General features: G+C 42.9%; 1 protein-coding gene across 1 annotated transcript in view; it reads left to right on the forward strand.

Moving 5' to 3' along the window:
• Nucleotides 1–17,488, forward strand: part of LOC147896253 (uncharacterized) — a 90,877-nt gene extending 73,389 nt beyond the window's left edge. Inside the window, exons 18-23 of the mRNA XM_087383101.1 lie at nt 2,734–2,853; nt 3,009–3,060; nt 13,918–13,988; nt 16,119–16,180; nt 16,477–16,528; nt 16,614–17,488. Coding sequence (XP_087239227.1) covers nt 2,734–2,853; nt 3,009–3,060; nt 13,918–13,988; nt 16,119–16,180; nt 16,477–16,528; nt 16,614–16,697 — 441 coding nt within the window. The 3' untranslated portion in view covers nt 16,698–17,488. The remainder of the gene's footprint in view (nt 1–2,733; nt 2,854–3,008; nt 3,061–13,917; nt 13,989–16,118; nt 16,181–16,476; nt 16,529–16,613) is intronic.
• The last annotated feature ends 6,010 nt before the right edge of the window (nt 17,489–23,498 follow it).

Consider the following 23,498-nt stretch of genomic DNA (forward strand, 5'->3'; position numbering starts at 1 on the left):
ACTCCATAATCACACAATTATATGTTTCGAGTCATATTATCTCAATTCTAGAGGATTTTAATTATGATATCCTAATTTTAATGTTATCTATTATGGAGTCAAGATTGTGGACTTGCAGTTTTTCCATTACAAAGGGATATGGATATCTTCCATGGATATTGAGGAATACACAGTCTGAATTTATACGATCCTTGGTTCTATTAAGACAGATTCATCTGACAGTTAATTCCAAATCAATCAGTTCATATGATTTAAAGCGACAAATGTCACAAAGAGTGGACATCGGTCTATTTCAACATTAATACCATTCTCAAAATAAGGATCTTGGGAATAAGTATCCCAAGGGAGATGTACCTCTTTCTACCTCTTTCTTTTGGGGGGCAGGGGGAAATCTTTAATAGGTGGGGGAATGCTACAAAAAAGGTTAATGCTTTTGATATGGAAAATAGGGTGTATGGTGGCCTAGTGTCCTAACAAGCCTCCTGCACAAGAGGAGCTTGTTGAAGGACAAGGAAAGCCACATGGTTGGCCTAAACCTAAGGTTGGGAATATTACTAGATACGAGAGGAGTTTGTCTTACTTGGGCCAAAGTTCAAGATGTGAATGTCAAGGTTGGTATTCCTATGACCAAAGAAGAATGGATTCAGAGTAATGTCATGGTTGAGCACTTGAGGGCTGAGCAGCTAGGTGGGTTCACCAAACACGAAATAGAAACCCTAACCACTACTCTGTTAGCAAGTGAGCATACGCTCCAGAACCCAAGGAAGTAATAATCTTTAGGGAGACCTCAAGTTTGAGAAGCCGAGGGGAGCTCAGAATAAAGCTTCCATTGGATAAAGTTGTATGTGTTAGCATATACTTGGCAAAGCACCCTTCGAAGTTTTATCAAGGTAGGTAACTTTATTTGTCTATCCTCAGTATTTACTAAGCAATTGTGTCCTTAGTGCCAAAAGCATGAGAACAACCACAAGTTGAGGACCTTGAAGAATTCCTTCAACTGTACAAAACGTATTTCACAAAGAAATACAGTCAAGGTTACTCCAAATATCTTGTTGAGCTTAGGCACTTGATGCCAACTATGTGGATGAGAGTTTCTCCACAAATCGTCCACAATTGTCACAATTGTTCCAAGAGCCTTTTCATTTGAGGGCTACTAAATTAGGAGCTGCAGGGAGGCCACCAACGATTAATATAGAGACTTCTCTAATTTAGGAAAATTCGAGAATAATGGCCAAAGTTATGTATGTGTTGTTTTAAATGTTTGTCAATGCATTAGTATCTTGAGCATACAAGATGAGTCTTGGGGATGCCTGACTTAGAGAAGGTTATCCAAAGAGTATGATATTTAATGCTGGTGGCTAACTAGTTAACGGGTGGCTATGTTAGAGTTATGTGTGAGATCCAAAGCTAAAGGTGAGGTTGGGTACGTGGTACGAAGGAACCTAGACCAATTTTTAAAAGAAAGATTTGGGGCCAAGGGACCTAGGGCCAGGTTTTAAATTTAAGTAAATAAACTTCTTTATAAAAATCTCTAGAAGTTATTTTAAGGGGCCAAAGGCCAAGGTTGTAAAAGAGAGCTAGATTTGGCAATTTTAAGCATCGCTGAGCTTTTTAGATGTAAGTTGGCCTATATAAGGCAGAATTCAGCCTACTGTGGCTTATGTGTATTCTTGCACACTCACATGAGTGTAAAAGACTTTCTTTGAGTAATAAATTCCCTTTTGGGGAGACCATCCGCTCGGTTCTGGTCCCTAGTGTGGCGTTTTGTGAGCCTTTTTATGTTTTGAAAGTTTGGTGCTCGTGTGATTACGTGACAGTTGGAGAGTAATTGATCTTTTGCGTGTCATCATAAGTGAGAGAAGCAGTGCTGGGATCCCTAGTGGAAAGTGAGGCTGGAAAGATTGCCTCTCGAACCTCTCTTGGACTGCATGTTCTCTAGTTAGTCGTGCCTAAGCAACTGGTTTCATGGTGATCAGAGGACCTTGTTCCTACGGGTCTCTTTATTACTTACATTTGTAGTCATATTAGCCACGTGGAGGGAGGGTGTTAGCTATGTCCTCTTTGAGGAGTGGTTTGTCTCACATCTATTCTCGTTCCGAACTTCTCTTCTAAATATTGTGTACTTGACACTGTGGAACCAACCACTTAATAATGCTTCATGACCACTTGATAGTGCTTCAAGACCACTTAACAGTGCTTTAACACTACTTGGTAAATAAGAGAGAGAGAAGCAGAGATGTAAAGCTCAACAAGGGAATTGTTAAGTTCCCCTGAGTGTGTAATTGGATCTGTACAGCTTACATCATAAAATTCAAAAGCATGGGATGTTACAAAGGGTTGTCTTGACCCACGTCGTGCTAGTGCTCACGGGGAAAACCAACATTGCAGGGCTTTGGCAAAGGCCCAGCTAGCTGGACTCTAGGCTTGTTGCATGAATTTATCAAGCGGAAAACTTCGTACTTATTCTTTTTTCATGGGTTCTACTGATACCGGATGCAAAGAAAGGCGTTCATACAATTGTTACAATTAAAATTTTTTTATTTTATCAACACAGGCTTGTGTTATCATTTGCTTTCGAACTTTCAATTCTTTTGAAGGGGCATCTTATTTGCTCTACTTATTGAATGGGTTTACTTGCAAAGTCTCTTTATTGACCCCCCAAAGTAATAAAAAATCAATGGATAATTTTGTTTGATGGATTTGTGTAAGTTACATTTTTGTCTTTCTTTCCAGGCACCTCCTTCGACATCATCCCAGCCTTCTTCAACTACCTCGGTTTCCACTGTTGGGATAAATGCTTCAACTGTTATACCACACTTGCAAAATTTGTTCAATCAGACCACGGCTCAGCAGGTAAATTCATAGCATATCTTGTCAAGAAAAAGTTCATGAGAGGAATAAAATTGATACTTCAAAGTGCAATATTAAGTGTTTTAAGGTTCAAATAAGATGACTACCTGTACTCAGGACGTTTTAAGGTAATCTTATCACGTGCTCTCGTTTTTCAGGAATTGATTGTTAACTTGATGAACATCATCAATCCTTCCGACCAGCATACTGGTAAGCAAAACATTTTCAGCATTGGACCCACATGTCATGATATATTTCATGGAAGACATGAAACATATCATGACAGCTGGAGAACAATGTTTTTAGTAGCAGTAGTTGAATGAAGTTTGGTAGGTTGGTGCTTTTTGGTATTCACTCCTTTCTAAGGGTCCTTCCAGAAGAGAAGGCTAGTCTGAAATGCTCTTTAATAATCTCTCTCTCTCTCTTTCTCTGTGTGTGTGTGTGCCCCCTTCCCCCTTTCTTCTTTCTTCTATCCCCTCTTCCCCCTCCTCTCTCTCGCTCCACGATGCGAGGGTCTCTAGATAGAGTAGATAGGCAGAGCGGGCAACTGATGCAAATCCTAAATATGTTTCATCAACATCAGAGGCTACAGTAGCCTGGTTCTCCATCTCTGAGATGTATCTTACACCCAGTATTTGTTTCATAAATGTTGTGGGAAGTTAGAGTCAAAAGCCTCATGACATCAGCGAGGCATATATAAATTGGCAAGGGGCTCATATATGAAGTCAGGCTACCATAGTTGGTATAACAAGGATACTGCAGAACTAGCATTGGTCAAAGTATGAGAGGAGAAGGATGCAAATGCACACCGTTCTCAAACAAACAACAAAGAACAATACCATGCCGCAGATTATGTTGCCTGCACCTCTTGAGGATTGGTCAACATCACAACTCAATGAGGATTTTGTCTCTCTAGAACTGGATTCTCTCTCTGAGGGTTTCTAACCAAGATCACATTTGATACCGGATCAGTGGCTGTCCATTGGTAAGGGCGTTGACACATAGTCCAAGCACATTTGGGAAGCTTGGAGCATGGTTCAAAATTCTGGATGAAGATGTACGACGGAGACAAGAAGAACAAGTCTTACAATCAGTGTACCACAAACGGTTTTTAAATAGAAATGGCTCAAACTCCTTTTGGGCATTCTTTTCTAGGAGCTTAGCTACCAAAAATTAGAAATACCTAGGAATCTGAAGATATACTACTGAAATTTTCTTGAGAGTATAAGAAACATAATACAATCACTTTACAAATTCTAGTGTTCATATTTATACATGGATGATGGTACATTGTACATACATCTAGTGATGATATAATTGCTCAACAAGCGCCCTAGCGAGACCTTGCACCAGCCATGGTGGCTTGTATGAGGAACTAGAGTTGTGGAACAGCTAGATACTGGGAAACGTTGCTCCAAACATCCTCGAAACATTGTAGAATGCTGATCCAGATTTAACAACGTGGATCTTCCTATCTACTTCTGTGGCTCTTCCTATCCACTCCAAGTGACGACTGTAGTTGATCCATGTGATATGATGATGTGTCATATGACATGGCATTTTAGTTCCGGGTCAAGGTTCCTCTTTCACAAAAAACCCCTCTTCAAAAATCGAACGTGTTTATGTTCCTTGTCAACTATTCTTCAACCAAGCTTGTTCTTGCCTTGGGGGCTTCTTGCCTCAAACACATCCCTCCAAGGGATCTTCCAGCCTCTGATAACACATAGGCCTCTTCTAGTCCATCGAGTATCTTTCATTGGGTCTATTAAACATGGAAACAAGGTCCCCAAGCGTGATCTGTGCCTCAGTGCACTGACAGGTCTGACGTATATCTGTCTCTGGCTTGGGCCCCCATGACTGCCTTCTCAATGAGTCTGGCTGGACTGTACTGTTTGCCTGAAAAAACTTTGATCATGTTCTGGGAGGAGTCTAGATGTGTGTCGTGATCTCCCGTACATGCTCTAAGAAAATGCTCCCTGTGTCCTACGGTCTCATCCAAACACCTCTGGTCTAGGTAAGACTGGAAACTGGGTAGGGAGCCGAAGCCGTGTCACCACAATGTAAATATCCTAAGTCAAAGTACAGTTGACCATTTATTTGATCATAATTAAAGAGTTTTATATGTGTTAATTACGGTCAAAGAGTTATTTTAATGGTCAAAGGATTGACTACGGTCAAAGATACTTGACTCCAGTCAAGTAAACCTGACTGCGGTCAGAGAATGTTGACTTCGGTCAACAAGAATTGGCATGCGCCAAGAGGGGTTAACCCCGGTTAACCAAGATGTGCCAACCTCGGTTGGAGAGACTTGGCTATAATTAAGGCGCCTTGACCCTTGGTCAAAGCTCTTTAATTATAATCAAGAGAGTTGACCCCGGTCAACCAGAGAAAATATATATATTTATTTGTATATATATATATTTGTTTAGATGTGCACACGTGTTCAGTGGGGACGCCCACCGTGACTAGGATTAGTCCACAGTGTGTTATTTGCATGCAAAGCGCTAACAATTAATGGGTACCATGGTGGTGCGCTTTAATTAATTGTTGCAGGTACTAGGAAGGATTATTTTTCCTAAGCGAAATGGGAGCCTGACAAGCACCTAGGAAGCGGTTCGTGTGACCGAGAGCTTTGAAGACTCCAGAATGGCCCTAAGTGGCTTGTAATAAGATTTAGTCTAGATTTTAGACAAGTGGCATGTTGCCAATTTGAATGGGGCTTGAAGCTCTTGTAAAAAAAGGATTTCTTTTCACGTTTTGGAAGGAGACTTACGAGACAGCTCTATGCTGAACTTCTGTAACAGATTTTTCTGAATGAATAAAGACCTTCGGGGGGGTCCAGCCCGACAATTTGTCCTGGGCCCTAATGTATGTTCAGAGAGAGGGAGTGAGGGAGAGCTTTGGAGAGTTCAATTCCGTTTTTGAAGTGAAGCCATAGCTGTCTCTCACAGCCAGTACGGTTTTATTGGTATCAGAGCTTGGCTCGTCTTCTTTTTGAAGGGGGTGACGATCTAAAGCTATGAAGGTTAGCGTAGTAATTTTACGCTGAAACACTTGGCCCGTTTGACGACGTTGCTGGATATGGCGCCGAGCTTCATTATCCGCTGTCTCACGAATGATACTAGCGGAGTGTAAATATTGCAGTAACCGAACGACTGTAACTTTGGGGCTTGAAAGCCACGCAGGACCTGCCAACAGATGCCCATGGAGCTTTTGAAGAGGCCAACCAAGGCGCGACAGATATAAGTCGGGTTTTTTTTTTTCCTTCACGCGACGAGATGTCTCCATGTTAGCGTAAGTCATGACGCAATAAGCTTCACCACTCCAAAGTTCTTTTGGAGAATAAGAGTATGCAGAACATCTCGCGACGGATGGTCTCCAAAAGGCTGGCTGACGAACTTTCACGCAGAGACGCAAAAGCCCTCGATGCGCGATGGATTTTGAGGCGCGATGCTTTAAACGATTCGCCTGTGCATAGTTTCTCAGCCAAGGTTCAATCTTAGGCTCCTGTTGACGTGGCATTGGACACGTGGCAGAGGTCTTGCAAGGTGCTGATGTGGCACACGTGTGTAATCTGACACGTGGCAGATGATGTGGCAGACACGTGTGGATTGCTGACGTGGCAGTACAGGTGGCAATCAGCTCAGATGCTGACATAGCACTGACACGTGGCAGACAGGTGGTAAAACTGTGGTTAGTGTAAGTCTGGTTAGCTGGACTTTGATCAGATGTCCAGTTAGTTGGCCCAACCAAACCAGACCAGAGCAGAACCAGTCTGGTCAGTTTGACCAGACAGTAACTATCCAGTCACAGACTAACCAGACCAGAACCAGTTAGTCTGGTTAGAGTAACTAGCAGTTACTCCATCTGGTTACTGTTCTTTCAAAAAAAAAAAAAAAAAAAAAGACAGTTGCAGAGACAGTTTTGGCTATCAATTTTCTCCTGCCTGTCAGACTTTTACTGTCAGAAAAGTAGCAGAAAACCAGAGAAAAGCAGAGAAAACAGAGATTTGCAGAAAAAGGAGTATGCATGCCTTTGAGCAGTAAAAAGAGGGGAAAAACAGATGCCTTTTGAAGCCATCTGCAGCAGCCAGAAAAGGGCAATATAGTTGTTGATGCTTTGACAATTGTGTGGGTACATGCCTTGAACTGACAGCCAGTACTGGCATAGATTGTAAATGCAAAACACCTCTTGTTGAGGTACCTTTTCTGTTGGAAAAGCAAAGGTAGTGTGCATCAGTTACCCGCACTGTGTGAGAAATCTGTAGATCTCAGAATATGGATCAATCACCTATCCAGTGGGATTCACAAGATAGGGATGTACATCCACGACAGAGGAATGTGCCGCAAACTCAACAAGAATTTGAACAAATGGTACGCATTCGTATACAAGAGCTGGAAAATCTAAAAAGGGATCCGAGGGCTCAGCATTTGTTTCCAGCAGAAGCTATGCCTAATCCAGTATATGATGTGCCAATGCCAGAGGCACACTCTCGTGTACAGTCTGAGAGAGAGAGATCTCATAGATCTCATAGGAGACGGTCCCATAGTAAAAAGAGATCGAGGCATCGTCACCGATCTCCTAGTCCATCACCGTCTACCTCGAGTTCGACTTCTGTGTCTTCTTCTTCCTTATCAGATAAACCATCCAGGAAAAGAAGGAAACACGAGAAGTCTGGGAAGAGAAAGTCTTCCAAAGCGACCAGGGAATTTAAAGAGGGAGGAAAATCTGTCAAATTTATGACCTACAATGGACAGTATGGTCATACAGACAAAGCATTGCAGTTTATCAGACAGTTTGATGCTGCATTCGGTACAGAGAAATTTTCAGAATCCTCCAAATTAAGAATGGTCAGCCTACACTTAACAGCAACGGCTAGTGCATGGTGGAGTGCACTGACCACAGATGGGTCAGCCCCAAGAAAGTGGAAGGGCTTCAAGAAAGCCTTCTACCAGCAGTTCATGCCTAAACAGTTTAGAGACCATGTTCTTCAAGATTGGGACAGCTTGCACATGGATGCAGGAGATACAGTGGATGGGTACAACCAAAAGTTCTGGGATGCTTATTTGCAGGTTGCACCGTTCAAAAAGATCTCCAAAGGTACCCAGATGAGAAAGTACAGAGCAGGTCTCACTCCAAGAATTCAGGCAGTAGTGAATGCTTTGGGGGCAAAGAATATTCAAGATCTTATGCATTCAGCCTCAGTAGCGAGTCTTGTGCCGCTACAAGATCCATCTACAGTGCCATCCTTGCATGCAGGACGTGCTGATAAAAAGAAATCTGATTTTACAAAATCAGAAAAGAAAGAGTTCCCCAAGGCTGAAAAGAAAGGGTTTCAGCCTCAGAAGCCGAGGGGTACTCAGTTCTCAAAGACCTATAAGGGCAAATCTATATTTACCCCTGAACAGATAGCGGAATTCCGTAGAGATGGGAAATGCTTCAGGTGCGGTAAAGAGGGGCATGTGGCTGCCCAGTGCCCAGAAAAGCCTTCATCATCGAAGGGAAAAGAGGCAGAGAAGGCACGAGGACCGCAAAAGCCAATGGCGGGGGGTATTCCTGATATACTGGGTCATGCTTTGAACCCAGAAGAACGAGAATTGCTGCTATCATGGGGCAAAGTTAGAGACCAGCAAGCGCTAATTTTATTTGATCCAGGGGCTAATTTCATATCAGAGGATCTAGCCCTGAGGCTGGGAATTAAGACGGAAGAGTTAGGCAGGGCTTTGGATGCCGATCAAATGTTTTGTGGGAATCCTGTGCCAGTTACTCCCTTGATAGGGAAGCTCCGTCTACATGTTCAGAGTTATGTGGATCAGGAAGACTTCTTCATTTCTCCACTGAAACATTATGATGTAGTTTTGGGGATGCCTTGGTTTCACCGCAAGGCAGTGAAGTTGACTCTTCCTGAAAGAGTGCTGGAATTTGTGCATAGGGGAAAAAATCAGCGTGTAATTGCCAGGAATAAAGGGGACACTATCCCCATTGTATCTGATGTTTCATGCGGTAAAGCAATAAAGTCTGCAATTTCTGCGTACATGGTTTTTGTAAAAGAAAAAGAGACTGATATGCATGCTGAAATGAATGATGCAGACAAAGATAAGTTTCAGTTTTTGGTAAACTTTAAAGATTGCTTTTCTGATGTTTTGCCAGGGGAGTTACCCCCAGAGAGACCAGAAGATCATCAGATAGAGTTAATGCCTGGTAGTGAGCCACCAAACAGACCCCCTTATAGAGTCAGTGCGACTCAGAGAGAGGAGATTATGGCTCAGGTATAGGACTTGCTGTCCAAAGGCTTGATTCAGCCCAGCTCGTCTCCTTTTTGTTCCCCTGTACTGTTAGTACAGAAGAAAGATGGTTCATTCCGTATGTGCGTCGATTATCGCGCACTGAACAAAATGACCATCAAGAATAGATTCCCTATTCCGCGTATTGATGATGTCTTGGATCAGTTAAATGGAGCTTCAGTTTTCAGCAGGATAGACTTAAAGAGTGGCCACCACCAAGTGAGGATACAACCTCAGGATGTGCATAAGACAGCATTCCGCACAACATTCGGGTTGTATGAATACTTAGTGATGCCTTTTGGGTTGACAAATGCTCCAGCCACATTCAATAGAATGATGGATCGCATCTTCCGGAAGTACATGCATTTTACGGGTACTTTCTTTGACGATATCTTAGTTTTTTCTAAGACAGAGGAAGACCACAGAGAACATCTTGCTATAGTGTTTCAAGAGCTGAGAAATCATCAGCTCTATGCAAACAGCAAGAAAAGTGAGTTCTTCTTGGAAGAAATCCATTATCTGGGGCATATAATATCCAAGAATGGGATACAAATGGATCCAGCAAAGATCCGTGCCATTCAGGAATGGCCAGAGCTGAAAACTGTGCATGAAGTTCGAAGCTTTTTAGGCTTGTGTTCTTACTACAGAAGATTTATCAGACATTTTGCTGATATCGCAGCTCCATTACATGACCTTACTAAGAAAAATGCAGCCTTCACCTGGGGATTATCACAGAAGAAAGCATTCAATACACTCAAGGAAAAGTTGACTACGGAGCCTATTCTGGTAGTCCCGGATCTTTATCAGTCTTTTGATGTTGATTGTGATGCTTGTGGAGAATGTGTTGGGGCTGCATTGCATCAGAATGGTCATGTAGTAGCCTATGAAAGCAGACGACTTCGGGATGCGGAAAGATATTTAGGAATCTATGAGAAAGAGTTATTGGCTGTAATTCATGCCATCCATACATGGAAACACTATCTTTTGGGTGCAGATTTTACTGTCAAAACAGATCACCAAAGTCTGAAATACTTTTTGACTCAGACCAAGCTTTCAGAGAAGCATATGAAATGGGCAAACATGCTGTCAATGTATCATTTTCAGATTGTCCATACTCCAGGAATTCGGAACAGAGTGGCAGATGCCTTGTCCCGAAGACCCCAGGTCAATAATGTAACTATTGCTTATCACCAGGACCTGGAAGGCATGAGGGAACAATATGCTCATGATTCTGATTTTGGTGAAATTTTACAACAGATGCAAGAAGGGCAATCCACCAGTCACTATTCCCTGAAAGATGGGTATTTAATGAAAGATGATTGCCTATGCATTACCCAGGAGATGAGGAAAAAGATTTTGGGGGAATGCCATGCACCTCCCTACGCTGGACATAGAGGAATTACAGCAACAACTCTAGCACTAGAGAGGTATTTCTTTTGGCCAGGAATGCGCAAACATATACATCAGTTTGTTACTGAATGCCTTACGTGTCAGAAAATGAAGTATGATAGACAGAAGGCACCTGGCCTACTTATGCCTCTTCCCGTGCCTCAGGCACCATGGGAAAATATTACAATGGACTTTATTTTTGATTTGCCAAGATCAAAGTCAGGGAATGACGGGATTTGGACTATCATAGACAGATTCAGCAAGCAAGCTCATTTCCTTCCGGTTCGCAAAACCATAAAGGCAGATCATATGGCTAAGCTGTTTATGGCACAGATCTTTAAACATCATGGTATGCCTAAGTCCATTGTTAGTGATCGAGATCCCAGAATGACCAGTCTATTCTGGAGAGCTTTATTTGATAACATGGGGACGAATCTGAATTTTTCTTCTTCTTTCCATCCCCAGACAGATGGTCAAAGTGAAGTAGCAAATTCTACCATTTTGGATATGCTGAAATGCTACGTGGGTGACCAAAGTTCAGACTGGGAAAAGTACCTACCGTTAGTAGAGTTTGCTTACAATAATACAGTACATAGCTCTACAGGGAAAGCCCCTTTTGAAGTCATATATGGGAAGGTGATTTTGCCACCTATATTAAGGACTAAAGATGAAATATTTGCAGCTGATTAGTTTGTGAGGGACCTCCAGACAGCTTACAGCCAAGTCCGGACAGCAATTGAAAGGTCTCAAGAGAAACATAAAAGAGCTGCAGATAAACATAGGAGACAGTTGGATCTCAAGGAAGGGGACTGGGTACTTTTAAGGTTTGAAAAAGCTAGGCTCCGCAAGTTTAAAGGCAAACAGAAAGTGTATGCAAAGTTATCTCCTAGATACTATGGCCCTTTCAGGGTTACAGAAAGAATAAATGAGGTTGCATACAGATTAGCATTGCCAGAGCATTGGAGGATTCACAATGCATTTCATGTGAGTCTTCTAAAGAAATTTCAAGGACCAGAGCCTACAGAACCAGTATCAGAGGATCCACCAGAAGTGGATGAGCTGGAGGAAGTCCTTCAGCCAGAGCAAATTGTGTACCATACTGTACGTAAAGGCCCTCAGGGTAAGGAATTTTACAGGTATCTTGTAAAATTCAAGAATTATACGGCATTAGATGCCAAGTGGATGGACGAAGACATGTTATCCGATCATCCACAGCTTTTGGATGTTTACAAGGAAGCTTTTCAGTTGAGGTCAACTGAATAGAAGCCGAGGGGATGTCACCACAATGTAAATATCCTAAGTCAAAGTACAGTTGACCATTTATTTGATCATAATTAAAGAGTTTTATATGTGTTAATTACGGTCAAAGAGTTATTTTAATGGTCAAAGGATTGACTACGGTCAAAGATACTTGACTCCAGTCAAGTAAACCTGACTGCGGTCAGAGAATGTTGACTTCGGTCAACAAGACTTGGCATGCGCCAAGAGGGGTTAACCCCGGTTAACCAAGATGTGCCAACCTCGGTTGGAGAGACTTGGCTATAATTAAGGCGCCTTGACCCTTGGTCAAAGCTCTTTAATTATAATCAAGAGAGTTGACCCCGGTCAACCAGAGAAAATATATATATTTATTTGTATATATATATATTTGTTTAGATGTGCACACGTGTTCAGTGGGGACGCCCACCGTGACTAGGATTAGTCCACAGTGTGTTATTTGCATGCAAAGCGCTAACAATTAATGGGTACCATGGTGGTGCGCTTTAATTAATTGTTGCAGGTACTAGGAAGGATTATTTTTCCTAAGCGAAATGGGAGCCTGACAAGCACCTAGGAAGCGGTTCGTGTGACCGAGAGCTTTGAAGACTCCAGAATGGCCCTAAGTGGCTTGTAATAAGATTTAGTCTAGATTTTAGACAAGTGGCATGTTGCCAATTTGAATGGGGCTTGAAGCTCTTGTAAAAAAAGGATTTCTTTTCACGTTTTGGAAGGAGACTTACGAGACAGCTCTATGCTGAACTTCTGTAACAGATTTTTCTGAATGAATAAAGACCTTCGGGGGGGTCCAGCCCGACAATTTGTCCTGGGCCCTAATGTATGTTCAGAGAGAGGGAGTGAGGGAGAGCTTTGGAGAGTTCAATTCCGTTTTTGAAGTGAAGCCATAGCTGTCTCTCACAGCCAGTACGGTTTTAAGCCGTCTCCAAAAAGATAGTGGTAGCGACCTCTGATCTTGTAATATACCCCTCTGACTCTATCTCCCAGGAGTCACACAGGGTACCAATGCAGCCCTCTCTAGGTAGGCCCTTTGCTCGACCACTCTCTATACGGAGGCGGTGTGATGAGACCCAAAACTGCCCAGTCGAGATCCTAATGGAGTGGGGGAGATGGATCCGTGTGTATCCTAGTGGGTCAATGAAGCCCTCCTCTGAGATCCTCTCTCTCTCTCTCCCCCCCCTCCCCCCCCCTCCCCCCGTCTTCCCAAATCAACTCGTCCCTCTCAGGGCAGTGCTCACGAGTACTTGTACTCACTTTAGGCAAGGATGTGCCCCACTTTACATATACCTGAAATTAGCATACATGGGTGACGGATGTACTCTTGCAGCTGCCTAAAGTGGTCTTGCATGCTTGCAAATGAATCCATTTCAACTTTCAAGTCTATCATTTTGTAAACATTTGGTAATAACTAAATGAGCTTAAAATCATCATTTATGTGCACGTAGAAGTCTGTTCTTCTCGTGTTCATTTAACCACTTCATTTTCGTTGGAGACTATATAGTGAGAATCTTCTCTACATCATTAAGACATCTTAAACCAAAGGTATGCGTAGTTCAGGGAAATGGCATCACTTTTTTAAGAGAATTTGCTGTGGGTCTTATATTTGTTAGCTATTCTTGATACTTGTACACGCTTTCTTTCCTAGGAGGTGATTACGTGACGGCCAAAGCTGCGTTTCTTGTAAGCTGTTTAGAACATCTGCTGCATTAGATCTTCTTAAACACTTTTTAAATTATTTGGTGCATTGGGAAGTCTGTTTTTTTCCTGTTAATGCCCCTGGTGGACATGTTTGACAGGTTATTAATTTTGCATAGCTGGATGCTAAGTTCTGTCAATACTTGGTTATTTGTATACTGGGCATTTAGGGTAAAATGTAGATTGACTTTTCCAGTCAGTTCTTTTTGTATTCTGTTTTCTTGTTTGGGTTTTCATCTATCTCAATGAAATTTTCATCACAGCTCTGGATCCATTGTTTAAGCTTGCCTTTTATTAGTTTGTGAGCACATTGATAATCTCCTTGTAAAATGGCCTGATTGATGAATTTTCGGATGTTGTTAAGGAATAAAACACTCAAAACACTGTGACTCCATTATATGTATATGTGTTTGCTGCTTTGTAGCTCATCGACTTAGTGGTCCTGGTTCCAGAAATGTTTCCCGGAGTACAAACATAAGCGTGGTGGATTCTATGGTCAGTTACTTGAACGCCAACCTTCTTGTCCACGGTGTTGTTCTACATGAATTGTGACAATTATTTAATGGTCTTGTATCTTTTTCCTTATAATGCAGTTGTATTTTTGGACTCTGACATCTATAAATACAAGGTGCTTGAATCTTCGTGTATCAGTTTCCAAGGCATTTGTATTTTTTGGACTATGACATCTATGAGTGTAAGGTGCTTGAGTTTTGGCTTATCAGTTTCCTCTTCCGCCTCCCATCGCCAACCCACTTGACCGCCAACTTTCTTGTCCATGGTGTTGTTCTACATGAATTGTGACAATTATTGAATGGACTTGTATTTATTTTCCTTGTATTGTCTTAAGTTTGAAGTTTCCAATGCAGTTGTATTTTTGGAGCATCTATAAATACAAGGCGCTTGAATTTTGGTGTATCAGTTTCCAAGGCATTTGTATTTTTGGACTCTGACATCTATAAGGTGCTTCAATTTTGGCTTATTAGTTTCCTCTTCCGCCTCCCATCACCAACCCACAGTCCCCCCCCCCTCCCGCCTCCCTACCCTCCCCCAAAGTATAAGGTGCTTGAATTTTGGCTCATCAGTTTCCTCTTCCGCCTCCCATTGTGCCCCCCTCGCCTCCTTTTTGGAGCATCATGGAGCTACTGAGCACTTATCTGTAACGCTCTCAGCCCTCAGGTAAGAACTTAGCAGAAATACAGATGGCACAGCTTCTTAGCACTGGCCAATAGGCCGAGGGCAAAGAAAAAGCCCACTCAAGCTTTCGAACCCACGATGTTGCCAAGGTAGACCAAAAAACACTGGCCAGCAGCCCACAGTTTTTTCTGCTGGGGCGTCACATTTACTGCTAGGGAATGACCTCTTGTAGTAAGTTCTTGTGTCAGGCTAGGGGCAGTATTTTGCCCTATTTTTACCTATGGGCTTATTCCAATTGTGGGTAGGCTCTTATTATTTCATCCTAGCTAAGCCTGAGGCGCCCCCTCACAATTCCATCATTGCCAACCCATTTGTTTCATTTGTTGCATTGAATTCTCACGGGTAGGCGTGTATTACCTCATCCTAGCTAAGACCAGGGTGCCCCCTTGCAATTCCATCATTGCCAACCCATTTCTTTTATTCTTTGCATTTCATACTCAGACTGCTAAAGCTCAGGCTATGGCAACTGTTATTGTTTCTCCAAAGCTTGGGAGGTTTTGGAGACTGGTTGCAGGTTGTGTTTCATCAATGCGTTGACATTGACATACATATATGTGCCAATGTTCATCAGTGTGCTCAGATGTCACCATCACATAACAAAATTTTGAAGGACTGTTTTAGTTGTACTGATAAGTAGTTGATGCAATCATACACTAGGAGCCTCGACGATGATCCTATGCGAACAAACAATGACACATGGTCTCGTGTGACTTCACCATCATGCAATTTATGCACAATCCTGGCCAGGAAATACCATGGGGATCTATGCACCATCTTAGAATTTGTTATGGAGATCTGTAGTGTGTCTGCCAGTTGTTCATACACAAAACATTTGCGATGAGAGGAAGAATTGACTTGATAATGTCTGTGTTGTTTGGGTTGCTCTCAATGAAAGCCTGGGCCCTGGCTATGTCATGTCCATTTACGTGCTTCATGAAATCCATTTGTACAGTATCTAACATTCATAGTTGTGTGAGCGCAAGAGATCTTTACATTTTGAACATCACAATCTGTTAGAATAAAGCAGAATTACCACAGTGAATATAGTGTGCATTCTCTTGTCCATTAGGTTCTCGTTTTGTAGTGTCTGCAAAAAAGTCAGTATTGTTCTATGCTCGTATGTTGCAGTGTTTGATTTGTTGTAGGGTTCTTGTTACAAGGACCTTCATGAATGGAGCTGTACTTTTGACTAAACTTTGTTCTGTTTAAGTGCTTCCTTGAGCTGTTTGATGTCTTTTTGTTCAAAATAAAGCTTCTACGATTTTTATACATCTTAGCATCTTTATTCAGCCTATCATTCTTTCCTTCGATATCATTTGGTAGTGAAAATAATGAGTGTGTCTTTCTGTCATATGTGAAATTACAGTAAGTTCATTGTGTAAGAATAGAGTAGTTTGTTTAATGAAATATTATTTCTGGAATGTGTGTCAGGGAGAGTTTTCAATGGACAGAGAAAGGGAGCTTCTGACACAAGTTGCAGAATTACAATGCAGGTAATAAGTTGTAGGTGCAGGGAAAGTACCTCTGTATCACATAAACAAAAAGTTGTGAATCAGCATACATGTTGCATGCATACATAATTTCTCTTGTAAATCCTGAGGTCCCATTTTACCAGAGGTTTACCCTTTTAATTTCAATCCCTGGCAAGCATACATGCATGGAAAGACAAGATTCAGAGGAAAAGTTTGGGCTGCAGAGGGTTTTCTCAACTGGCAGGAAAGATATTTCCCCCCCCCCCCAAAGAATGCAGGAAAGCATCTTATGTCAGCAAATGTGATTTGTTCTGCAGAGTTACAACATTAGTTGATGAGTTGCAAGCTGTCAAGTTGAGAAATGTCCAGGTATAATGGACAGTATTGCTTTCCTCATTTGTTTATTTATGTTCCAGTTTGTCTCATGATCTAATCTGTAAGTTTTGTGGCTCAGCTTGAACGACAATTGAATGCTATATTCAATAAAGAAGAAGAAGAGCGGATACGAAGGGAAGAAGCAGCAAGAGATGATGGCTGACTAGAGAGCTGCATGTAGATACTGAAGAATCCTTAATTGCAACGGAACTGTTGTGTGCTACTGGATACAGAATGTTTTCTTTGTTTCTTTCAGGCGGCAGAAGCTACAACAACAGATTTTTTCAATAAAGCTAGTTCCATCTGATGAAGATAGTGGAAGGCAGGAAGTCATGGTCAAAGGCTTCAGCACATCATTGGATGCATCTTTAAGGGCAATTTCTCAAGGTAATGTTGGATATGGGCTTCTAAATAAAGCAAGCTTCAGTATGGATCTGCTGGCAGATGTGTTGCTCGATTTCCCCTGCCCCTGCTCACTGCCAGCTGCAAAAAAGGCCACCGATTCTTTGCATCATCTCTCCTTATCAATGACATCGTTGATTTAATATTCAAATTACAAAGGTGCCTGTCCTATTCCTTGCTGAAGCAAGGTCAATGCTAGCACTGATGGGATGGTATAAATTTATGGAGTTCATTGTGTGGAACAGGGGGTTCTTCCAAATAGTGTAATGTATGGCTGTTTCGAGCTGGTTTTTCCTTGCACTAGTAAGTACTAGATGCATCCAGGTGTCTATGTTTAACCTAGTTGATTTATTCTCACCTCCTGACTGCAAAATCTGCAGGCTTTGGAAATCATTGCATAATTTATAATTGAATGAGGAAAACAGAATAGAATGCGAGTTTCCTTATATGAAGTGACTATGATTCACTAATATCTGGGCAGGATACAAATGCCATCAGGAATTCATTGCATCCTGAACACACGGAGTTGTGGAATAGACTTCTTGTGAATTGGTAATTTGATGGAGTTTGGCTTTCAGAATATTCTTCAAGGATGTGTTACAATTTCTGTTTTCAAGCCATAAGCCTATTTGATGCATTTTGCACTCTGGATCGAGTACATCATGGTTGACAAGAAGCAGTTATGACAGTTATAACTTTTTTAAAATACTCTGTCTTACTGAAATATGCCTGTATTTTAAGATAATCCAAACTTCTGAACATATCTTTGACATATCAGCTCTGCTACTTACAACCTAATCGCTACCCTGCTGCAAGGTGTCGAACTGCTGATTGACTGCCCTTCTTGCCCTTGTTTGTTTGTTGAACCTTTCTATATCTCTTGATGTCCCTGGACAGTGCTGGCTTGTAAGGCTTACTGTTATGGTGTATGTTGGTTTGTAAGAATGAAACAACTTTCATTGGAGAACTTGGGTGCAGTGCACCTGCTCCGAACACTCCGGGAATTGGTCCTCCCTGGATCGCCCAGGAGCACTTGGGTGTTGTGCACCTGCTCCGTGGCATAACTATTGTTTTCTATGGTTGGTTCCGATGTTGTATTTACTGAGGGTTGCCCGAGGTTTGTACAACTGCAGGTGTCTGCTGTTGCTGGCACGTTCGTGTATTGTGGTGGTTAAAATCTCTTCAACAGCTCTTTGGAAGCTGGGTATATGTATTCATCAGCACCATGTGGGCGGGTTTGTGCGTTAGCGTTGGTTTTTGACTTCGACTGGTGCCAGTTTGTGGACCTCCTGTTTGCAGCTACAGTGTGTCGGTCTTGAAACTGCCAGGCTCCCTGTCACTTTGTTGTAAGGCTTCCATCTGCTTCAAGAGGTGTGATTGGCAATCTGGCTTCATTCAATTCTGTATGGACAGCTTGCCATCATAGCTTTCTGCTCATGCTTAAGCTTCCATGCAATGCCTTCTCTTCATTGCTGTTTCGCAGGATGGTTTGGTTACCCGATCCATGATTTTTCCTTTTTTTGAGTTTCCCATTGTTCTTTAGTTGCCTATGGAGTCACTTGCAAGGTAAAAGCAATGGAGGTTTGTGGGTGTTGGTTGGTAGGTTACGTTTTGCATTATAAGTTGTGTTCTTTCTATGAGCAGATCTTGTAATTGTTTTCCCAATCTTAGCTTTGCCTGGGTTTTTTTGGTGTGGTCATACTGGTGGTAAGACTCTTGAGCCTTCTGGGAGGGGTTTTGCTGGTACGTTTACAGTTTTCCTTTTCCGTTGCATCATAGGTTGTATTCACTCCTTGTTTGTTTAGTCAGGCTGTCCAAGGTCCCTTTGCTAGTGTTTTGAGAGGCCAATTTCAGTGTGTCCTGTTGGGTTTGCAATGCTCTTGAGATGTATATTCCCCCTTGTGAGCCCTTGCCAAGAAAAGATAATGTAAATCTGAATCCAATTTGTAGCTAGTTTAACGGGGTCCTCGATAGCTATAACTATGATTAAGAGTGTTGAATCGCAACAAGTTTGATTCAACAAGAATATATTATTGTAAAGAATATATTGTGGACACAAGACTCTCTCTTTCTCCCCCCTCCCCCCCCCCCCCCCCCCTCCCCCCTTTCCTTTTTAAAATAAGGGAACCCATCTTGTCCTTTTCTCTTTCGTCAGCTCTCCGCGCCTCCTCCCTCACAACTTCCATCACTCTTGCTAGCCTTTTGTTGGCTCTAAATTCCCCACGGCCTTTCCACATGTGTCCCTCACATCTACACCGATCCTCATAGGAGTCTCCACCAATTGTTTAGTACTCGTCAGCTGTAGTCCTTTGGTGTTGTTTCTCTTGGTCCTCAAGATGCGAGTAGTTTGAGAAATGAAAAGTTGTGATAATAAAGCGTCGGATAGGTGGCTTTTCTCCCCTCTATCTTACCCTTCTTACTGGATGTAATGACATCTCCCACCCGGCTCTAGATATGGAGAGAGATGAGGGAAAAGGAGGAGACATAGTTTCCCTTGGTGTTGTTTCTCTTGGTCCTCAAGACGTGAGTGGTTTGAGAAATGAAAAGTTGAGATATTAAACCATCGGATAGGTGGATTTTCTCCCCTCTATCTTACCCTTCTGATTGGATGTAATGACATCTCCCACATGGCTCAAGATATGGAGTGAGAAGAGTGAAAAGGAGGAAACGATAGATCCAAGGACAAGGACAAGTAGATCGGAAAAGGTATGATCAGATCAACGAACACGAGAACAACTTGCAAACAATAACCATGCTGATAGCATGACTACATATTGCGATGGCACTACTTGAGTACCCCCTTCTTGTGGAGGCTGGCCCTAGGGTCTCTTCTATGACCCCTCTGCAGTATTTTGTCTTTATCCCTCTACTTCACGTAGTGGATTCTCCCCCCTCCCCCAAGTCTTATCCCCCTTCTATACCCATGTCATGCCAGATTCCCTTGATTTTCTCCAATTCATCTTTTGCTCTCCATCTCCATGCCATACGATTTGACTCTCTTGTTCATCCAATTGGGATTCATGGTTAGCCCATATGTGGGGCAGGTCTATGTTAGAGAGTTTGGTACTGTGTTGAGAGACTAAACTTTCACTTGCACGGGTCATGTGTAGCAATCTATTGATCCCACATCATATTGTACTAGTAGAGTTTGGGGCTACCTTTCTGTGCAGGCGGTCACATATCTTTATAGAGTTCGGGTGAGTACAATTACATGAGGTCAAGGTAGGCTTTGTGGAGGCACAGAGGGATCAGAGGATTTGGTACATTGGGACACACTTATGATTTGCAAGCCTTGGACTCCAAACGGATGGGTTGCCAACTATTTTGGTAGAGCCCATCCACTTTGCTCACCTATTAGGAAGTGAATTAAGTCATTAGAGAGGGTATCCTATAGCTCTAGGCGTATAGGACGTGGCTAGCACCCCATGAGCTATTGGTAAAACATAGCTTTGACATAGACCTCTGTGTGGAAATCTTAGAGGATGGTTTATTGATCCCCCTAGCTATACTCGAACCCATCTCCCATATGCATTGATGATCTTGATTTGGCAATTCGTGTATGCTCTGATTAGCTAGTATTGGGATGCTAGTATTGAGTACATGGCACACGCTATGCGATATGCAGGAGATCGAGACAGGAGCCCTTTGCATTTAGATGTCTTGTGTAATAGAAGATGCGTGGATGGCATCTCTATCCCTTAATGGCAATGTCTATACACTGTTTGGGGAGTTGCTAGACCATTTATCAATGATGTTTGTGCATCAAAGATGCAATTCTACAGCGTTGGCCCTCACCATATTTAAAGCGACTGTTGGTCGAGATCCTCTCTTTTATCCTTACTTGACTAGCAAAGTTGTTATCCTAGATAGCATACATATTTTCCATCACTTAGAAGGCTAGTTGATTGGATGATCCAGTGACGGGGTTCTCTCTCTTGTTTCTTTTCTTCCGTGTGTTTTCTGGCTCAAAGATGGACAAGTGTTTCTGTACTACCATAGAGCGCAACATGGTGTCTCTATTAGTTTCTTGTCTCATACATTAGCCTTAGGAGTGGATGGGCCCCACTTGTTAGCTTTGGTTTTCCTTCAATCTCATAAACCCTTTGGTCTTTCCAAGATGTTAATAAGCTCTCTCTCTCTCTCTCTCTCTCTCTCTCTCACGCTTACACGCCCACACACACGTGCACGTGAACACACATGAGTTTTTGCCTGCCTTCTCTATGAGTTAGAGAGGCCACATCCTATGTTATTCTTCATTTGGAGATATGGAACTTGATTGTAGACTATTCAGAATGGAGAAGTTTGAAAGTTACGGTTGTAAACATTCCATTCGATTTGTGGTACTTCTTTCTTAAGGCATATGATTATGTCCTCAATGCTTTTCTCCTCATCATCAAGAAGGCAGCCTTCTTTCGGTCCCCCAATGCATAAGATTGTCCTATTGTGTGCTCTAGCTTTCTACTCTTTAACTTCCACATAAAGGTTAGCTCTATTGACTTTGTTAGTGGCATCATCAGCTATTTCTTGATTGAGGTCATGTGAGTGGTGATCATGTCTTGAACCGTGGAGACGAGTATCAGTGCTGGTGGAGATACATTACGTTTGCTCTGCAATAATTTCCTCTTTTCCACTACTCTCCGTTTCTTGCACTTTCCTCCCAAGGGTTGGAAGCTGAAGCTTGAGCTGTCTAATCTCTTGCTGTAGGTAATAGATATGCTCATGCGGGTCAATATTAACCATCTGCTTTTGATGTGTTTTTGCATAGAGGGAAGGTGTCTTTGTAATGGTCGAATACGAAGGCTTGAAAGAGGGGGCTAGGGTTGCAAAAAATTTGACCTTACGGAATTCCATGGTGACCTACACTTGTGTGTGTACCCCTTGCTCAAGCTAACCCCTAAGGTTGGCCCAGGGGTTCAGGCCAACTTGGAGTCTATGAACTGAAGTGTTGAACCGACTAGTAAAACTGGAAGAGAGAGAGAGAGAGAGAGTGGGAGGGGGGGGGGGGGGGATGCATTAACGTCTGCGGAAAGCCTCGTGGGCCTATGGGACAAGGTACAAAGTACACCAAAAAGGATCATCTCATACAAGACTCAATGGGTTGGAGCAAAGGGCGCACTAAGGCCCTTGTTGAGTGCTAAGAGTGCTAAACTGAAAAATTGAAAAACTCTACAGAGCTCAATAGCTCGAGCAAAATCAGATATAACCCAGAGACTAGCAACTATCTGAGAGCTATAGCATGCTGACAGCTGAGACTCAGGCTCAGAAGCCAAATCTTAGCACTATGGTGGCTCGTCTGTGAGTGGTGAAAATATCTCGGATCTGCGTCTGTTGGGTTGTGTCATGTTGTGGTGGTGGAGGGGGACGTGGTCTCCTTAATCTCTGAACCCGTTGGGCTATGTTCAGAGTTACCCCTTGCCTCGGGCGATCTCCCTTGAGGCTGACACGACAGACCTCAATAGAGTGTGCTTTGGTTACTGTCCGTGATGCAGGTTTTTCGTGTGTCTCTCTCTCAGTAATCCAGGCTGCCCGCATGTCAGCTATCTCCTCCACCTCCATCCCGCTGTGTCCTGGAGCTAACTCAAATGCATAGAAGTCCCTTGGTGCAAAGCATACATATCTGCTGCTCCCTGGGTATGCTTGCTACTTTCCCGTCTCGGTCCTCAATTGATGAGATGAAACACGCATCTGTCCCAATGACAATTCTCAGTGCATGCGAGACTCCTTTGTCGTCGAGATATTGGGGTCTGATGATGAATGATGAATGCCTCCTTCGATACTCTCAAGAAGTGGTCGCGGTAGAATTGGGACTTGTTGGAGAGCTCCTGGTCCCCCCCCCAAAGTTTGAGACGTATGGAGCTGAAGGAGATCTAACCATATGATACGATTGATCTCATCTCGCAGGATCGACTCAGGGGGTGCATCCATGCTGTACTGAAAGAGGGGGGGGGGGGGTGTCCATCTTGATATGGTGCTTGGTAAACCATGTGGATATCCGTGCATACCATGTGTCTGCTCCACTCTTTGCTAGTCGCCTGGATGACTCCAAGGCCAATCTCGGTAATCTCCATCGAGGCAAGTCCCAGGCTTTGTGCATAAAAGTAACTGTTAGAAAGATGGCATAAATTTGTAGGGGAGTCATGGTGGCGAACTTTACCTGTACTCTTGTGGAACAACTGAGGGCTTACTCTTGGACCCCATAGTCACCTGCAGTCGCTCAAATTTCCTCCACTCCGTCTTCGGTAAGTCGCATCTTGAGAAGGGTGTTGCATACATGGCCATCGGTTGCACTAGTGTGTCGAAGAGCCAGGTCTTTGTTGGTGGGTCTTGAAAGTGTGCCTAGAAGCGATGTCTCTCTAGTCAGGCCAAAGCACCCCGTGCTTGTGTGAGTCGTGCCTAGGTTGCGTGGGTCATCGTGAAAAGGGGTCGTGTGAAGATTGCTCCTAGATATGTGTAGGACTGCACTATCTCCTCTGGCTCATCACAATAGGTGAAGCTGAGTCGACGAGTCATTGCATGTGAGGTGTTAAAGACCATAACCTTGGTCTTCAAGACCTCACCTCAC

The sequence above is a fragment of the Dipteris shenzhenensis genome, chromosome 12, assembly GCF_047967505.1.
Source record: "Dipteris shenzhenensis isolate YYH24624 ecotype China chromosome 12, Dip_SZ_1.0, whole genome shotgun sequence".
NCBI lineage: Eukaryota > Viridiplantae > Streptophyta > Polypodiopsida > Gleicheniales > Dipteridaceae > Dipteris > Dipteris shenzhenensis.